The sequence below is a fragment of the Hemiscyllium ocellatum genome, chromosome 2 (assembly GCF_020745735.1).
Source record: "Hemiscyllium ocellatum isolate sHemOce1 chromosome 2, sHemOce1.pat.X.cur, whole genome shotgun sequence".
NCBI classification, from domain to species: domain Eukaryota; kingdom Metazoa; phylum Chordata; class Chondrichthyes; order Orectolobiformes; family Hemiscylliidae; genus Hemiscyllium; species Hemiscyllium ocellatum.
Genome location: NC_083402.1, coordinates 48,913,862 through 48,934,521, shown reverse-complemented (window position 1 = coordinate 48,934,521; position 20,660 = coordinate 48,913,862). Strand labels below are relative to the sequence as shown.

The following is a 20,660-nucleotide window of genomic DNA, read 5'->3' as shown; positions in this document are numbered from 1 at the left end:
TCCTCACTTTGACCTAGTGTGGTAATTGGCCAGGTTGTAGCATGGCATTTTTTTTGGTTTTGAAAGAACAAAAGCAAACACTCAGATGCTAGAAATTGAAAATAAAAAGCAGAAATTGCTAGAAACACTCAGCAAGTCTGGCATCATCCTTGAAAACTGAAATAGTGTCAACAGAGTGAACATTTCAGATTGTTAAATTGACTTTTAACTATATTTTAAAGGAATGCCTGAATGGTGAAATTCAAGGGTAGAGGACGGAGAATTTGAGGAAGGGAGACATTTTAATTATTCTTCACTCAGATCCTTAGGGAGACTTTTCATGTATCCAGCCACTAGAAACCAATGAAGGAACTGAAAGAAAGCGTCCAAACTAATAAAGTGCTCGTCAAGCAATGTCAGTTTTCTCTCCACAGAGAAAATGATCTTGTATTAGAACATGAAAAAAGTGGGTACTACAAAGGCAGGTCAAGACTGCTGACTAATAAGTGTCAGGCAGCACTATAACATTCCAAAACCATTGGTACAAGAGTCTTATTCCCAAATTTGCTAAGACTTTTCATCTCCATTGCCTTTTCCTGTGGCCTGGTGTCTCCACTTTCAATGCCTTCCTGGACTGCCATAGTAAGATCACTTTGATTGAGCCAGCAGCCTCAATACATTGCAGGGAGCTGTGTCAAATTCAGTAAAACAGTGTCACCATCTCAGAACAGCAACTATGTCATCAATTGGATTGATTGACTGATAACTTCTGTGGAGCAAAGTTCCCATCCTGCTCTGGGAAATTCTGTCAAAGAAAACAGAAAGAAGTGGGACAAGAAGCCATTCTGCCAACTGCAAAGGGTCAGGTAAATCCAGCTCTGTACATTTCCTGTCATGAACGGCATTTGTTCCGCAAACGTAACACTCACTAGTTCATTTAAGAGGGTTGTACTTTTCCATGGTGGGGAAAAACAGTGATCTCCTTGGTGCTAACATTAGATTAAAAGGTATCTGCACATCCTAATTCCAGTTGTCAGGCATAGGCGATCTGTTAGAAAGAAATCTGCTTTTGGCTAGAACTCCATGCTTACTGTTGATCTGGATCAACATACTAGAAAGGAAATGGGTTTGTTTCTAATACAGTCAAAGAGCAGCGAGTCATAGAACACAGAAACAGATCCTTTAGTCCAATTCACCCACGCCGACCCAGTTTTCCAAACTAAACCAGTCCACTTGCCTGCGTATGGCCCTTATCCCACCAAACTTTTTCCATTTGTATACCTATCCAAAACGTTTTTTTTAAATGATGTGACTGGACTTTCATCTACCATTTCCTCAGGTAATTCATTTCATACTTGGACCAACCTACATAAAAAAGATCCCGCAGGTCCCTTTTAAATCTTTCTTCTCTCACCTGAAAAATATGCCCCCTAGTTTTGAATGTCTCCACCCTAGAGAAAACACCTTTGCTATTTATCTAACTGTGCCCCTCATGATTTTATAAACTTTGATAACATCACCCCTGAAAAAGGGCTTCTGCCCGAAACGTTGATTCTCCTGCTCTTTGGATGCTGCCTGACCTGCTGCACTTTTCCAGCAATACATTTTTCAGCTCTGATGTCCAGTATCTGCAGTCCTCACTTTCTCCTAACATCACCCCTCACAACCTCCTTTGCTCCAATGGAAAACAAGTCACAACCTACACAGCTTCTCCTTTAATTCAACCCTCTAGTCACGACAACATCCTGGTTCTTTCTACAGATACTGCCTTGATATTAGAGTTGACATCAGTTGAAATATGGCTAATTACAATCTCAAAAAAAGTGTCACCCATATAGGATAGAGATGTGGACAAACTTCTCACAGGCTGGTAAGTCTGTGAAATTCTTTACCGTATGGGTTGTTAATTAATTCAAGGCGCAAGCTAGCAAAGGATCAAGAGTTATGGGGAACAGACAGGAAAGGACAGTTGAGGATTATCAGATCTCATTGGTGGAGCAAACTCAAGGTGACTGGCCTATTTCTGCTCCTACGTCTCATGACCTTATGTCCTGGATATCGCACATATTATTTGATCACAACTCAAAAGGTGAACATGGAAGATTAAATAATTTGTGGTTTGATACACTTGGCAATTGCACTGGACTTCAAGTTTTCACTGGTTACACAAAGCAGTGCAGAACATTCATTATGGAGAATATCTATATTTCATTCCTACTTAATTAGTGAGAACAGAAATCCTTTAAGTAGTCAAATACTCTAGTCTTGCTGCTTTTATACAAACTGATCAATGAAATTCTAGAATAATTTATTTCTAGTAATGAATCAATTGCTTGGTGTTTTTAAGAATAAAATTCTCTACTTTTTGTTTTTTTTTAATTTACTCAAGATGTGGTCACTGCTAGATGGTCAGCTTTTATTACTTGAGCCTTGAGGAATCAAGTAAGGAGCACTAAATTGAGAATTGCACTGACCTAAGAAATAATAGAATATATCTACCATCTAAATAAAACTGGGAAGTTGCAGCTGTGACACAACAAAGTCAGAAATCACAATGATTGAACTATGAAACTTTAGAAGGCATGTCATTGCAGCGAATTTCCAATTTATAGTCTTGTTTTAAATTGCATGAGAAAGATGTACAAATGGAAAAGGAATGCAGCATTGAAGACCACAGTTAAAGTGATCTTTAGATATCTGGAAAGCTTTGGGGAACAAATGAAGTCCATTAAATTTTTGCTTCCTTATACTGAAATACTACTGACATTGAAGAAGTAGTTAACCTTAACATTTCACTGTTCATGCAAGCACCACATTGAACTCCTTGCATCATGAGGTTGAGAAGTCAGCCAAAAATAAAGGTTAACTTGCCTGGAAAACAATGTTCAATCAACTCTTAGTATTTATTCTCAAGGGCAACACAAACACAGACAATTTAAAAGGAAGCTTAAAAAAATTAACAGAATTCAAGTGCTTACATTGTTTGAAAGCAATTAAATATTGCCATATTCAGTGTTTTTTTAAAATCCATAATTGAGTGGAACTCGTTTGGCATGACTTAATTAAGTCAGGGAAAATAGCATGATGTGTTTGTCTCAGTTTCCTTGTTATATTCTCAGTTTGTCCATTTGTCTTGGCTTGCTTTATTGACTTTTGTTTCTGTTTTTGCTCTATTTAGTAGGACTAGTTGACAGCATTCATGAGAAGAGAATGTTAAGAGAGTTTCAGGTTTTCAATTTCCTAGGCTGGCACAAATAAAGAAGCCATTTCAAGAGAGATATAGAAGCAAGGCCGTGCTGGTCACGCAGTACAGAATGGAAGAGTCTGGGGATTAAGTTAATACATCAACTATATCCTCTATCCTTAATTTGCAAAAACTGCACAAAAGAGAATGGTTACCTGTTGTAGTATCGGCCACCCATCATAAATTGATTGCTTGATGTTGGAGATATTTTAAATCGTTGAATATTTTCATTAGTCCGAAAATAAAGCGAGTAGTCACCCGGTGTGTTATCTGATGGTCTTACAAGAAAGCCACATATTTGACCAACTAAATAAAAGAAATGCAAATTTATGATTCTCTCCGACACAAAGAAGCTCACAATTAAGTATTTGCTGACAGTAGCTGGATATATTGCAACTGATATCAAATATCATGTTACATTTTAGGGAACATGTGGCATTCAGCCCACAGCAACCTCTTCCATCATTCAAGTTTCTTGCATTCCACTTCTTACTGACGTGTTTTCTGTCTACCATGGCCTATTTCTACCACCTCTTTAATTCCATCACTAACCTAACTTGTTGTGCAAGCTGCCTGCTCATCTCTAATATATTTTTTTTACCTATTCTTCTTAGTTCACCTCAACTCACTCACCCCTTACTCGTAAGGTTGCTCAAATAAGCCAGTGGTTCCTTCATTCATTCTTTCTTTCACTTTTGTTTACATTAAAGAAATTAGATTAGATTAGATTACCTACAATGTGGAAACAGGCCCTTTGGTCCAACAAGTCCATACCGACCCGCTGAAGTACAACCCACCCACAGCCCTTCACTTAACACTACAGGCAATTTAGCATGGCCAATTCACCTGACCTGCACATCTTTGGACTGTGGGAGGAAACCGGAGCACCCTGAGGAAAGCCACGCAGACACGGGGAGAATGACTGTGTGGAGTCTGCACAGTCACCTGAGGCGGGAATTGAACCCGGGTCTATTGTGCTTTCAATCTACAACTTTCCTGTGCCTGTAATGTTTTAAAACTAATCTGAAATTAGGATGATGAAATATGCTGTTCTAACTTAATTTTTAAAATTGTCTTGATTGTCAGAATGGTTACATTTTCTTCAAAATTGAAGTGGTGTTGAAGTTTGCTTTTTTCAACATAATCATCTTCCTGGAGGTTTTATATTTTCCCCTGCATGTATCCGTGGACATATACCCTAGCTGTTCACAAATGCTATTAAATACAAACTTGATCTGAACAATGTTTTCAAAATGAATCTTTAAAGTTTATTTTGAAACAAAAAACACTAAAAGCTTAAAAAAAACACAAGCATATAAAATAGCAAAATTGCGTCAATGTATGCACTCCATAAACAAGTTGACTGACTTAAAAAGGCAAGCATGTGTTTTTGGAAAAATTGAAAGCTTCAAATAAAGTTAACGAAATCAACAAAAGTACAAATGGTCACATAACAAATAAATTTAACTCTTGGTACTACAAAATATGCATTACTTTACAATTGAACATTGATTAATATTATTTCTGAAAGCACAGTACAGGACCAATTTTGCCTCTAAACCTGTGCAGACATTCAGGTCTGTGCATGCTAATTGGTATGGCAATGCATTTTCTGATTCAGGAAACTGCTGTTGTGCATGTTGCAGTAGGAAACATTAGACAAAAAGTAGTAGGGGAGGAAAATGCAGCAATAGGTAAGATTACAGGAAGCCATGACAACATTTGGAACTGCTCATAGATTGGCCACCTCCTGTCATTGTCAGAAAAGAATACTCAAGTTTACAGTTGGAAGTACAGATATTTCAAAGTTGCAATATACAATCTGTACCAAAGGGGCGAACCAATTTATTTTCTTGGATCTATATTAATGAACCAGACCCGAGTATGTAAAACACACAATTTCAATATTTGCAAATTACCCAAATCTTGGAAGTAGTATGAACTGAGGTCCACGGTGAGACATCAAGAGGAAATAGAGGGGCTGACAAAATAGGAGGATATGAGGCAGATAAAACTTGGTACAGAGAATGTGGTGATATTTTTCAGGAAGAATGAGGGAAGGTAATACAAAATAAAGCATACAATTCTAAAGAAAATGCCAGAAAAAAAAACCTTGGATGGGAAGTTATGAGAGAAGTTAGAGAAAAGACCATATTTAAGGGACTTCAGTTGCTTGGATAGATTGCAGAAGCTGGGAATTTTCTTCAGAGAGAAAGTGGAAAGGAGATTTTATTGAACACAGATAAAACAAGAGAGGTCCAGGCAGAAAAGATGAGCAGAATCTGTTTGCATTGGAAGGGGATTCAGTAGCCAGAAGACACCTATATAAGTTGAAAAACAAGTACCAAACAGATAACTTAAGCAAAAAAGCAGCAGGTGGTTAGATCTGTAATGCACTCCGAATATATCGTGATCCAACTGTAGCTTTCAAAAGGGAATTGTGTAATTATCTAAGCAGAGAAAAAAAATCATATGGCTATCAGAAAAGGTGAGGAATGGAGCTAGACGAGTTGCCCTTGCAGAGTTCAAGCGAGGACACAACAGGCCTTATACTCAAATCATTGTTTAATAATTTCAAAGGATTTTTGACTTAATGGACAATGGTACAGATGAGGTACAGGGATATGTCTTAGAAACGCAAAATAACAATTTCATACAATTAACCACTGTAATAAATCAATACCTGTCATCAGCAGATTATATGCATCTTGCTTTGATATCTTGCCATGAAACCAGCTGAAAAAAGGGTGATATTATAAAAGTTTTTAAAAACATTTTTTGCTTTAATAATATTATTTATAAAAGCAGAGCTGAGTTAACCATGCAAGCAAAATCAAATTGTACTGCAAAAACAGTGAACTGAGAGAAATATTCATCGGCTTTAACTTGGAGGTATTTTTGAAATGTAAGGTATGGCTGTAGCAGCCCACATGTTGCTCACAGATATGAAAAATTCATGCAAGTTTTTCCAGTCAACATCTCAGAAATCAGACACTTTGGATTAAAATTTCTTACAAGACAGATTATATTCAGATCTTGCCCTCCACCAGTGTACTCAAGTTCCAAGGCTTAGAATTCAGGCTTACAAAGACTCTGCTGCATTTTAAAGTTTAGGTTAGATTAGATTCCCTACAGTGTGGAAACAGGCCCTTCAGCCCAACAAGTCCACACTGACCTTCTGAAGATCAACCCACCAAGACCCATTCCCCTACATTTACTCCTTCACCTAACACTACTGGCAACTTAGCATAGCCAATTCACCAGACCTGCACATCTTTGGACTGTGGGAGGAAACCGGAGAATGTGCAAACTCCACACAGACAGTTGCCTGAGGCGGGAATTGAACCCAGTTCTCTGGGGCTGTGAGGCAGCAGTGCTGACCACTGTGCCACCGTGCCGCCCCATTGTCATGCTATCTTCAAGTACAAAGATCTTGTTGCAAGTTTGCTTGCTGAGCTGGTAATTTGTTCTCAAACATTCGTCACTATGCTAGGTATTTTACCTAACATCATCAGTGAGCCTCCAGTGAAACATTGGTGCTCTGTCCCTCTTGTAATTCGACTGTCTCGGTTTGTTGTGGTAGGTGATATCATTTCTGGTTCTGTTTCTGAGAGGTTGGTGAATGGAGTCCAAACCTATATGTTTGTTAGTGGAGTTCCGATTTGAATGCCAGGCCTCTCGGAATTCCTTTGCATGTCTTTGTTTAGCCTGTCCCAGGATGGATGTACTGTCCCAGTCAAACCAGTGACCCTCTTCATCTATGTGTATGGGTACCAGTGATAGTTGGTCAAATGGGCAGGAAGCTAGCCATCACATTACATGAGCATCAACTACCCACCAAAAGACATGGCGAGCTATCACTGCTTTCCATACACACAGACGAAGAGGGACACCAGTTCGATTGGGACAATACATCTATCCTGAGACAGGCTAATCAAAGACATGCACAGGAATTCCTAGAGGTCTGGTATTCAAACTGGAACGCCATTTACAAACATATTGATTTGGACACCATTTACCAACCTCTCAGAAATGGAATCGGAAATTATATCATCCACGAAAACAAACCAAGACAGATAAATAGCAAGCGGGACAGAACATCAACGCCTCACTGGAGGCTCACTGATGTTACCTAGCATGGTGATAAAACGTCAGAGAACCAATCCGTCAGCTCAGCAAGCAAACTGACAACCTGATCCATAACCTGAGCTACAAATCTTCTCCAAAATCTCCAACAATCTTCATCAGGACAAAATATTATTGTTTAACCAAGGAAAGAAAATTATGGAAATTTGCACATCTCAATGAAGAAACTGAACAGAGAAAAGGATTTCAAATGCTTTATATGGGACAGCTGAACCATTTCCAAATAATAAATAACCTATGGCAAGCAATCAATTTAATTTTCTTTCCACCTTTTGTATTTATTTATAACTGTTCAAATGAATCAATATTTTAAAATAACATTTTCAGAGCTGTGAGATGTTACGATATACCTCAGGAGCTGGTGGGGTACAGACACTGTTGTTGCACCACATAAACCCTCTTTCCATCTTTTGTAGTCAGTTGGATCTTCAGCATGTTGATATTCATCAAGTCTGAATTGAACAATTTACAATTCAAGCTACTATGAAAACTACATCCACCTCTTGGATTTTCATTTGCCATTATGAAATGTACTTTTTCCTGACTTGCTAATATTTACAAAGTTTAGATTTGCATCCCAGTTTTATCAATGAGCTAAGTCAATCCTCAATAATGCCCTACCACTATGGCTCAGGTATACAAATTTACTATAGGCAGTGCTTTGGTTCTGTTTTTCATGTTAGCTGTATTGTTTTAGAGTCAGTCCTAACATAAGTTAGTCACCAGTTGGCCAATAGACATGTGACAGCTATGACAAGCATTCAGTTCTCAGTACCAGGAACCTTTTTACTATCAACAGGAGATAATACCGAACAGCAAGAGTTAGTACATTCCTACCATCCATAGCCGTACGAATAGTGGCTTCATCAAATGGTGGTGCAGAACTCCAGTTGCAGTTACTTGCTTTTCTGCAATCACATCATGGTAGGCATGAAGCAGCAGATACTTTGGTATATGTGTTGCCATTACCTAAGAAATGTGGTAAGGAAAAGCCAGGGAACTAGAGATTGGTGAGCCTCATATCAGTAGTGGGTAAGTTGTTGGAGGGGATTCTGAGGGATAGGGTTTACATGCATTTGGAAAGGCAAGGACTGATTAGGGATAGTCAATGTGGCTTTGTGAATGGAAAATCATATCGAACTAACTTGATTGTCACTTCTTCAAAAAAATCTCAAAGAAGATTGAAGGCAGCAAAGGAGTAAATGTTGTCCGTATGGACTTCAGCAAGACGTTCAATGAAGTTTCACATGGTAGTCGAGCTAGCAAGTAGATCACATGGACTCCGGGGCTAGCTAACGAACTAGATACAAAATCGGTAGGAGATAGAAGGTGGTGGTGGAGGATTTTTTGTTTGGAGGCCTGTGGCCAGTCATGTGCTGAAAGGATTGGTGCTGGGTCTACTGCTTTTCATCACTTATATAAAATGAATTGGATGTGAATATAGAAGGTATGGTTAGTAAGTTTGCAGATAAGGCCAAAATTGGTGATATAGTGGACAATGAAGAATATTATCTCAGCTTACAACTGGACCACTGGGCTGAGGAGTGGCAGGTTGAGTTTAATCTCGATAAATGGGAGGTGCTACATTTTGGTAAGGCAAGCCAGGCAGGGCTTATACAGTTAATGGCGAGGCCCTGGGGAGTGTTACCAAGCAAAGACATCCAGGGGTGCAGGTGCATAAAACCAATGTTGCCAACTGTTGTGGTTCTGCTCGCCGAGCTGGAAGTTTTTGCTGCAAACGTTTCGTTCCCTGGCTAGGGAACATCATCAGTGCTGTTGGAGCCTCGTGTGAAGCGCTGCTTTGATGTTTCTTCCGGTATTTATATTGGTTTGTTCTTGCCGCTTCCGAGTGTCAGTTTCAGCTGCAGTGATTTGTATGTGGGGTCCAGGTCGATGTGTCTGTTGATGGATGTTCTTGCCGTTTCCGGGTGTCAGTTTCAGCTGTAGTGGTTTGTATATGGTGTCCAGGTCAATGTGTCTGTTGATGGAGTCTGGGGATGAATGCCATGCTTCTAGGAATTCTCTGGCTGTTCTCTGTCTGGCTTGTCCTATGATAGTGGTGTTTTCCCAGTCAAATTCATGTTGCTGGTTGTCTGAGTGTATGGCTACTAGAGATAGCTGGTCGTGTCGTTTTGTGGCTAGCTGATGTTCATGGATGCGGATTGTTAGCTGTCTTCCCGTTTGTCCTATATAGTGTTTTGTGCAGTCTTTGCATGGTATTTTGTAAACTACGTTAGTTTGGCTCATGCTGGGTATTGGGTCCTTTGTTCTAGTGAGTTGTTGTCTGAGCGTGGATGTTGGCTTGTGTGCTGTTATGAGTCCTAAGCGTCTCAGAACTGACAGCCATACACTCAGACAACAACTCACTAGAACAAAGGACCTAATACCCAGCATGAGCCAAACTAACGTAGTTTACAAAATACCATGCAAGGACTGCACAAAACACTATATAGGACAAACAGGAAGACAGCTAACAATCCGCATCCATGAACATCAGCTAGCCACAAAACGACACGACCAGCTATCTCTAGTAGCCATACACTCAGACAACCAGCAACATGAATTTGACTGGGAAAACACCACTATCATAGGACAAGCCAGACAGAGAACAGCCAGAGAATTCCTAGAAGCATGGCATTCATCCCCAGACTCCATCAACAGACACATTGACCTGGACACCATATACAAACCACTACAGCTGAAACTGACACCCGGAAACGGCAAGAACATCCATCAACAGACACATCGACCTGGACCCCACATACAAATCACTGCAGCTGAAACTGACACCCGGAAGCGGCAAGAACAAACCAATATAAATACCGGAAGAAACATCAAAGCAGCGCTTCACACGAGGCTCCAACAGCACTGATGATGTTCCCTAGCCAGGGAACGAAACGTTTGCAGCAAAAACTTCCAGCTCGGTGAGCAGAACCACAACAACAGATACCCGAGCTACAAATCTTCAATCAGATTTCAATGTTGCCAACATTGGAGGGTTTGAGCTACAGGAAGAGGCTGAATAGGCTGGGTTTTTTTCCCCTGGAGGGTTGAAGGCTGAGGGGTAACCTTACAGAGGTTTATAAAATCATGAGGGGCATGAATAGGGTAAACAGCTCAGGACCTTTTCCAATGTAGGGAAGTCCAAAACTAAAAAGCATAGGTTTAAGATGAGGGGCGAAAAATTTACAAAGGATCTCAAGAGCAACACTTTCATGCAGAGGGTGGTGCATTTATGCAATGAGTTTCCAGAGGTAGGTACAATTATAACGTTTAAAGATATATTGATAGCTACATTAGAGAAAAATGGGCCAAATGCTGGCAAATGGGACTAGATCAGCCAGTCGACAAGTGGAACCCAAGGGTCTGTTTCTGTACTATAAAACTCCAGACTTTATATCTCTATTATGTTACATTTTCAAGAGGAGATATTTTACGTGCTTATTTCTAGACTTGAGAAACTTCTACTTGACTAGCAATCCAGAGGCATGGTGATGTCACTTCAAATCCCACCACAGTAGCGGGATCAATTTAAACTAATAATAAATCTGGAATTGAAAATTAGTAAAGATGATCGTTAAACAATGGGATTATTATAAACACCTACCTTATTCAGTGCTGTTGCAGGGTATGAAATCTATCTCCTTGCACAATGGTCCACACATTTATTCTCATCACCTCTGCTGTTTATGACACTTTTCTCTCTGTGCAATGCTGCATTTTTCATATTTTGACAATTACTACAGTTAACTAAATATTTTAGAAGGGTAAAGTGTTTGGGAACAGCCTGAGGTCATGAAAATACATTGTTTGAATGCAAGCCTCTATTCTTTCTCTATGACACCAGCGCACAATATCAAAAATTACTCTCTGACTAGTCCAAGTAATGAGGAGTCTAACACCAGAAGGCTTCCAGGAGCTGTAAGCTAAAGTCTCAGTTGTCTCATTAGCTAAATAAATAATCTGTCTTTAAACACATTAATAATTGCCTACCGGAAGGTGTGCTTCAACGTGCATTGCTCATATTCAAATTCAACGTCACATATTTGGCCTATCTCAGCACTAAAGACCAAACCCAATGTTTGATTAGATTACATTAGATTAGATTAGATTACTTACAATGTGGAAACAGGCCCTTCGGCCCAACAAGTCCACACCGACCCGCCGAAGCGCAACCCATACCCCTACATTTACCCCTTACCTAACACTACGGACAATTTAGCATGGCCAATTCACCTGACCCGCACATCTTTGGACTGTGGGAGGAAACCGGAGCACCCGGAGGAAACCCACGCAGACACGGGGAGAACATGCAAACTCCACACAGTCAGTCGCCTGAGGCTGAGGTGAATCTGCCTCTCAGATATTAATTGCTATACTTGAATCAAGTGCTAAAAATCATAATTGTTTCATGAAGTTAAACTCATTGATAAAAGAACTAGAAGCCAGAGGAAGAGAATTTTAATAAATGCATTGTTACAGTCTGGTATTCACTGGAGTTAGAAGCAGGAGTAGCTCATTCATCCTTTCAGATCTGTACTGCCATTCAACAATATTAGTTGAGGTCTCAACTTCACTTTCCTGTCTGAATCAATAACCCTCAACTCCCTCATATCAAAAACTTAACTCAACCTTGAATAAATTCAAAGGTCAAGGCTTCACTGCTTTCAGGGAATGACAATTTCACATACAAACAACCCTCCAAAAGCAAAACTAAATTCTTCTTATCCTGATCTTAAAAGGGAGCTGAATTTTCTTTAAATGGTGCCTTCAGTTTTAGTTTTAGCCACACGAGGAGGAAACTTCCTCCTAATATTCACCATCTCAAGTATTCTCAGAAGCTTACTTGTTTAAATAAGACTACCTCTTATTCTTTTACACTTCAATGAATAAAAACCCAACTGGTTCACTCTTCCTTTATGCAACAAAGGAAGGAACAAGAAGCAGATATCTTGTCTTAACTATTTCTGTTGCTTGTATATCTTTTTTCTAAAATAAGGCCCATATGTCTCTTCCAACTAAATATGAAATTCAATTATACTTTTATCACTGTCATGTCAAAGCTCCTTTACCATCACATTGATAACCAATCCTGTCTCATTGCTTATCACAACTTCTAGAATCTCTCCCTGTTCTGTTACTATGCTTTTTTGTGTCCCATTGGTTTTCCACATCTGCTTTCACATGATATTCCCATGTCATTTAGTTTAAAGCCCTCTCCACTAACCTTGTAGGATGCCAGAACATGAATCAAATTATGCTGTTCCCAACAGTACAGTGCCTACTTCCCCCTCTACTGGTGTCCCACGAATCAAAACCTTGTTACCACACATCTGTCTTTGAAACACAGATTAATCTCTCACATCTACAATTTAATACATTGAAATCTGTTTTCAGCTCATGTTCAAAAGAGACGTAAAATATTTCTGTGTAAAATGAAACCTCTGTAGTACTAGTGGGAAAAGAACTTGCAAGTGGGATGATTTGAGCTGGTAAATGGTTTCCTGTGTCATCATAATTATGCCCGAAATAGTAGAGAAGTTAGTTATTGCATACAAAAATCAAAGTTTCAAAATAAAGCTAGTGAACCTCAATCACAGAGCATTTGTTAATAGAAGTTATTAGCAAAAATCCTACGCATGTTGGCATCTGAAGTTTCACACGTAGCTGTAGTTGTAATTATGCCTGGTTTTTTTTTTCTTCCCCCAACAACAAATAGTTGAAGGAGAGGAATATAGAAAATGGTAACAGGAGGCTGTTCAGCCAATTGTTCTGTTCCACTACTCCAGTTGAGCATGGTTGATCCTCTTTCATACCATACTAATGCTCTCTCCCCATACCTCTTGATCTCTTTAGTCTTCAGAAAGCTATTTCTGAACTAGATTTGGGACTTGACCTCTGCGTTCTCGGTTAGAGAATCCCACATGGTGACAGAGTGGCTCAGTGGTTTGCACTGCTGCTTCACAGCACCAGGGACCTGGGTTTTGATTTCACCCAAGGGCATCTGTCTGTGTGGAGTTTACACATTCTCCCAATGTCCGTCTGGGTTTCCACTGGGTGCTCCAGTTTCCTCCCACAGTCCAAATATGTGAAGGTTAGGTGGATTGGCCATATTCAATTGTCCATAGTGTCCAGGAATGTGTAGGTGGTTCAGTCATAGGAAATGCAGGGTGACGGTAGATCTGGGTTCAGTCATGGGAAATGCAGGGTGAGGGCAGATCTGGGTGGGATGCTTGCTGAAGCATCAGTGTGGACTCGATGGGCTGCATGGCTTTCTTCCACACTGTACAGATTCTACAATTAAATACCTTCTGAATAAAGAGATTTCTCCTAATCTCAGTTTAAAATGATCTACTGCATATCCTAAGACATTGACCTCTTGCTCCAGAATTCCCAGCCTAGGGGAGCATCATCCCTACATCAAATCTGTCCTTCACTTTCTTTCTAATGATATTTCTTCTCATTCCTCCAAAGCAAAACTGTGCGCAGTACTGCAGGATTAGGCACTCATAGGACCTGGACATCTGCACCAAGATTTCCTTTCTTTTACTCAAATCCTCATCATCCACAAGCAGCAACCCCTCTGACCCTCTGGCTAAAAAAAGCCCCATAAAATCCAGAGAGATTAACAGCCACCAATTAAGAATAAAAGGGAGTGAGATCAAAGAAATTAAACTAACAGCCATAAGAAATATGCTGTATGAATACATGAGATGTATGCAAAGTGACGAGAGGGGGGCATGTGAATAAACAGTGGTCCTGAGCTACGAAGTAAAGTCCTGAAGGGCTGAAGTAGTTTCTGAATTTGTCTGGGAACAGCCACATTTATGTGGTGAGGCTTGACAAATCAGTGGACAAAGGTGAAAGAGAACAGTGTCCATGGAACATTCAATGACAGGCCAATAGAGAAACAGTAAAATGACACAAAGAAACAAGTAATAAGCTCCAACTGCTAGGTAACCCCTTGACTTTCAAGTCAGGAATTGTCTTTAAGACCATAAGAAATAGGAGTGGGAGAAAGGCCATCCGGCCCATCGAGTCCACTCTGCCATTCAATCATGGCTGATGGACATTTCAACGCCACTTACCTGCACTCTCCCCCAATCCCTTAATTCCTTGCGAGATTAAGAGTTGAACAATCTCTGCCTTGAAGACATTTAATGTCCCGGCCTCCACCGTGCTGCGTGGCAATGAATTCCACAGACCCACCACTCTCTGGCTGGAGAAATATCTCCTCGTTGCTGTTTTAACCTGACACCCTCTAATTCGAAGGTTGTGCCTATGGTCCTAGTATCTCTGCCTGACAGAAACAATTTCCCAGCGTCCACCCTTTCTAAGCCATGTCACTATTTAGTTTCTCAAAGCAGAAGAGAGAATTGTAGGCTGCAGGTAAGCAACTACAATCCCAACTCCCTTTTACTTACCACCAAAATTGGTGATCTCACTGTTTAAGACCAAAACAAATAACTGGAATTGCCCTTCTCAATCCTGTGAATCTGATTTTCTCATTCTTGCCCATTTTCCCACATCCTTTGTAGGTGCCCAGATCATTCAAAGCCTGGGAAAAATCTGCCCTTAATGTCAAAATACAAGGATCTGGTTTTATTCATACTGAAGTAAAAGGTGCCTTCCATTAATAATTTGATAAGGTTCATTTTGGAGCAATAAGATAGATTGTTCAACTGTCCAAGCTAATTCTGAACTTAGGCAGAAGTACAACTTACTAACTATATGTGCCTTCATCATTCTAATAATTGACTTTCCAAGTTTTAATACAAATGGTGCAATTTATATAGCTAATGCCCAAAGTGAGTAGAATATCATCACTTTTGTCTTTCTGCTTTTGATTCCTGATGTCATATTTTATTAGTAACTCAAATGGAATGAAAGAAATGTTGAAAATCTTACATTTTTCCTTCATGTGGATCTTCTTCACGGTCCTGCAAACACAATCCAGATTGAACAGTCAAACAAAATGAATGAATTTGTATCTGTACAAGTTAGGAATAGAAGCTCCACACATTCATAACAGAACTGTACTTTACACACAATTTCTTTAAAACTTTGCATTAGTCTGAAAGTCACAGGACAAACTGGAAGAAATATTTTTTTCAAATTCAACCAGATTCAACTCGAGTTGATTCAGATTTTTAAATTGAGGAAAGATGATTCCTAAAAGATTGAAGGACAGACCCTGTCTCCTATCAATTCTAACGTGTTATCCCCCTATACCATGAGGTTTATTTTCTGCAATAACCTTTGATACGGCATGTCATCAAAGTACAGCATGTCTAATTGGTTCCCCTTTACCCACAGAGCATGTACTCCTTCAAAGAACTCAAATAAATTGGTTAAAACATGACTTCTATTTGACAATTTCATGCTGACTCTTCAAATTACTTTTTTCAGTTTTTCCCAGTACACAATTATAATTTCTTTAATAATTAAATCTAACACTACCCCAAAGACACATATCAAGTTATCTGGCTCACAGGTTGCTGTTTCTTGCCTGCTTCCCTCTTGATTAGAGTTATATTTACTATTTTTCAATTTGATCGAACCTTTCCTGAAACTAAGAAATCTAAAATAATTTGCTTTCTACTTGGTTACAGAACATGTGTTGTGATATGGCTTTCTCAAAAGCACTCTCCAAATTCATTATCCAAGCTACTGCTGCCAACCTGATTGTTCCTGCATGTGTGAAGTCTCAACTATTGCTATCCCTTATCACAAACATACTTTGTCCCACATTGCTGTTAGTAGTTAAGGGGTCTGTAGACCACTGCCACCATTCAGTTCTGTTCCCTACTATCCCTCATTCCCACCCAAACTGATTCTACAGGTTCAATCTTACATTTTTGGTGAAGTGTCATTTTTATCTTTTCTGTTGGAGAGCTTCTCACCACAAGTTCAAGTGAATTTTCTCATAAACTGTCCCAAATCCAACTCACTATCTGTCTTATCTCTATGTTGCCCCTCTCTTTCAATGTTAGTCTAATCCCAGTCAAAAAAACCAGCAGGACCTGTCACAGACGGGGTACTGCAGAATGGACCGGCATCCCGGACACCATCTTTAAAAGATGTTTGCCTCCAGAAAAACACACACAGTCCAGAGTTGCCCTAGACATGGCACAGAAGAAGAAACTGATACCTCACTTTGTTGACAGAATGGTGCAGAGGAAGAGCATCCTCTTCCTCGAGGACAAAGGAGGCTGTGACATCAGGCCTCAACATGATCTCAACTATCTGGAGAAACACCCAACAGTATATTAAAGAAGATCAATGATATTCCATGCTCTACCAGCAAAGTGCCACCATCTTCTCTGCTACCCCTCACTCTCACTGCTACTACACCCACTTCCGATCAAGGTTCATACTCTACCAATCTCAGCATTACATGCAACATTTTCCTTCCCTCTCCGTCACCTACACCAAGTCCCCGCAGGTAATCTCTGCTGCCTACTCATTCGCTTTGGACAAGTCATTACTTTTCCCCCACCTGCACAAAAAGGCAGGCTGTAGCTTTCATCTTTGTCTAATATCTCTTTTTCTTTCATCACAGAAGAACACTATAGGACAGAAAGCATCAAAATGCATGGTGGATTGCCAGATATTTGGTCCTTCACTTCTTACAATGACAGAGGCTTGGCTCTGACTACTCCAGATGGTTACCTGACCATGTCCGAATGCTTAGACTGGTATCAGAGGCTGGCGTTAACGCAATGTGCCTCAACCCCCAAATGCAGGATGTCTCACTTGTCTTCTCTTAGGACTGCTGACAACCATGACAAGTTTGTTGTCCGCACCAAATAGCAATACAAGACAGAAGTAACTGGTGGGTGTAAAATGCAAAAAAAAAGGCATGGCAAGGCAGTGCAGACATAAGGTGATAGGTTCAATGATGTAAGCACTAAGATAACAGTCTTGAGGAATAAATAATCTAGGCAGCTTTCTCTCTCCCTCCAAAATGTCACATTGCTGTAATTCAGCAACCAGCTCAAACTCTGAGCCAAATGCTGCTAGAATCTCAAAACAGTTACTATAGCTGTTTGACCTGGATCACAATGATATCCAGGAGCTTCCACATGCCATAACTTTGACATAGCACTTGAACAGCCATCATTAAATAATGAATTATATTATTCACTTATGGTGCCTTTTTAATGTACTTTGTTAATTTTACCACAAATCACTTTTATACTATGTCAACATTTAAGAATAGAAATAACCATCACTACTTACTAGAAACTCAAACAACTAAATCCATTCTCTACAGTACAGCAATATCAAACTCTATCAGCTCCAATGAATCTACCTCACTTTATCTGCATGCAGCAAGACCTGCACAAAATTCTGCATTGGACAACATAAGTATGAAGCCATCTCCGTCAGGACAGAATCTAACCATTTCCTTTGCCCACTGAATGACATTCCTGTTGCTGAATCCACCATGATCAATATTCAACAGGTTTCCATTGAACAAAAACTTAACTGGACAAGCCAAATAAATTTCAAGGTGACAAAAAGCAAGTCAAAGGCTGCTGCAACCAAGTGGACTCCTTTGGTCCTGGATGGTGTCAGGCTTTTTGAACACTATTGGAGTTGTACAAATCTATATGTGCAGTGAGTATTCTGACAGTCATCTGACTTATACCTTGGAGAGGGTGGATATGGTTTGGAGATTTGGGAGGCAATTCTCAACCATTTGACCAGCATTCCAAACTCCACTTTAAAGATGCATTCTGTCCACCATAGGTGCAATTACAGCATACTGCACCAATTCACACAGACGTCTTTAACAGTACCTTCCAAATATATGAACTTTATTACTTAGAAGGACAAATACAGCAGATGCACAAGAACATGGTCATCTGCAAATTTCTAACCAAACCACACAACATCCTAACTTGAAACTATATCTACATTCCTCCATTGTCACTCAGTCAAAAAACTGGAACTTTCTTTCAAGCAGCACAGATGTACTGCAGATGAACATGACATAGCACCTACTCACAGGCAATTATCAGCTAGCCAGTGACACTGCTATCCAAAATCTGACCGACTTGCAATGGTCATGGAAAAAGAATGTGAAATCCAAGATAGAAACACTGTCAGTTCTGATGAAGAGTCACTGGACTCAAAACATTCTTCCCAAAGATGCTGCCAGACCTGCTGAGTTTCTTCAGCATTTCTATTTTTGCTTCAGATCTCCAGCATCCACAGTTCTTTAATTTTTTCAAATCCAAAAGCTGGAACTAGATCAAATCACTTTTAATTTGTTGCAGTTTTGTCTATTAAAAATACAGACCTGCTCACCTGAGAAATCTATCCCCCAAAAGCTGAGAGGGATCACATTTCAACTTACAAGGAGTGACCTTGGCTGCTGACCAACAATGCACAATAAGGACAACTGGAAAGAGTTTGAATAATAGCAATACATGAACAATGGACAAGATTTGCTGATCTTGCAAAAAAGATTATACTAAAATTATAAAGAAAATGACAGAAAATTAGATTAGCTCAACTTCAAACTTAAATTCCATCATTAACCATGAGGTAAATTGGCTAACTGAACAACATACGACAATCAATTGTTTTTAACTATAATAATTCTCTATATATTTTATCTGTATGGACAATTACCTTGAAACCTTAAAATGAAATTTGTCACCTAACTTCTTGCAACCTTTACTAACATTTCCGAAATGCCGAGAAACTCTGCCTTTCAAAACTTCTGAACTATGCAGAATGGTTAAAAGGTCACGTGACTATGGAACATTGTTCTAATAGCTTTCCAAGATTCACAATTTTAAATTCATTAAAGAAAGTGTCCAATGTATGCTTTTATTAGGCAGACATACAGCTTGTGTAAGTAATTAAGGCACGGAAATCTTCAGAAAGATTTAGTTTCAGATACTCACCACCTCTTCTACCAAATCCTCCACAATGAGGCCTTGCTCATCTGTTCGTAGGTTGGTCACCCACATCCATCCATCCTCCAGTTCATTGTGAACAATAAACATATCCCCCTTCAGAAAACTGCATAAACATAATACCCACATTGAAACTGCAGCAACATCAAAACCATTTCCAAATTGAGATGAAAATAATTAATCTGTACCCCAAAACCTCATCAAATGAAACTTCTTACAAAACAACTGGATCAATTTATCAACATGGAAGAGGCCAGTAGTATACATAAGCTGAGGCAGCACAGGTTTGAGACTTTTCGTAACCATATTGTTCAAAAGGTTGAAGATATAGATTATGAAGTGCAGGATTTGTTACAGCCATGAATCAAGGAAAAATACAGTTTATTTCCTCAGTTACCAATTCCTTTATGATCCACAATAAACAAAGATTCTTCTTCATTTTCACTGTTACAGTTTTGACAACTTGCAGATGGATGAAATCCTTAAATAACTCCTCAAACTGTTCACAAACATACCCCCAAGGATAGACAGAACTATAAACGCTTAGATGGGAATTTAACTGGGAAACTAAATGTAAATTATGAATTCAGTTTCAGATCATACTATTGTATAAAAGACTTCCTGATGCTAATCCAGAGTTAGTTTGCTATCCCTTTATCAGCAGGAGAGATTATGTAATCTTTTCAAAAGTGAAGGAAATTGATAAATGGCATGCTTTGAAGGAAATCACGCAAAGAGCATACAACACACCAAATGAGTAAACCTATTATGTTCTGTCAAAGAAACCAGTACAGGTTTCCATATCTCTGTCTCTCCACATTATGTGGATGCATAGTAAACTATAGAAAAATATACCATCATTTTCCTGTAGGCACTGGTTTGAAGATCCCCATTAGCTGTTCACTCCACTGTGACATCTAGGAATGGCAGTTTGTTGTTGTTTTCCTCCTCTTCAGTGAATTTTATGTCAGTAAGGGTATTATTGATAGTCTTGAAGGTCTCTTAATTTGTTTTGCTTAGTGATGACAAAGGTGTCATCTACGTAGCAGACCCAAAGTTTGGTGTGGATGGTTGGCAGAGCTGTTTGTTTGAGTCCCTGCATTACTGCCTCTGCTAAGACCCCTGATATCAGAGATCCCATGGGTGTTCCTTTGGTTTGTCTGTAGGTTTTGTTGTTGAAGGTGAAGTGGGTGGTAAGGCATAGGAACTCTATCAAAAACACATTGACTTGGATCTCATTTACCACCATTCAAAAAGAACGGGTACCCAATGAACACAGTCTGCCGATTTCTGAGCAACAAACCCAATCAAGCAAACAAAACTCGTCCTGAAACTCTGGTCCCTCTCTTATATCAAAA

At 39.5% G+C, this 20,660-nt stretch overlaps 1 protein-coding gene across 2 annotated transcripts in view; it reads right to left on the bottom strand.

Moving 5' to 3' along the window:
- The window catches only part of rasa1a (RAS p21 protein activator (GTPase activating protein) 1a), a 191,209-nt gene that overhangs the window by 113,148 nt on the left and 57,401 nt on the right, over window positions 1-20,660 (bottom strand). For both annotated transcript variants that reach the window (XM_060836608.1, XM_060836609.1), the window contains exons 5-8: window positions 19,291-19,408; window positions 15,278-15,309; window positions 5,907-5,959; window positions 3,379-3,529 (exon numbers count right to left, since the gene is read on the bottom strand). In XM_060836608.1, the coding sequence (XP_060692591.1) occupies window positions 3,379-3,529; window positions 5,907-5,959; window positions 15,278-15,309; window positions 19,291-19,408 (354 nt within the window). The remainder of the gene's footprint in view (window positions 1-3,378; window positions 3,530-5,906; window positions 5,960-15,277; window positions 15,310-19,290; window positions 19,409-20,660) is intronic.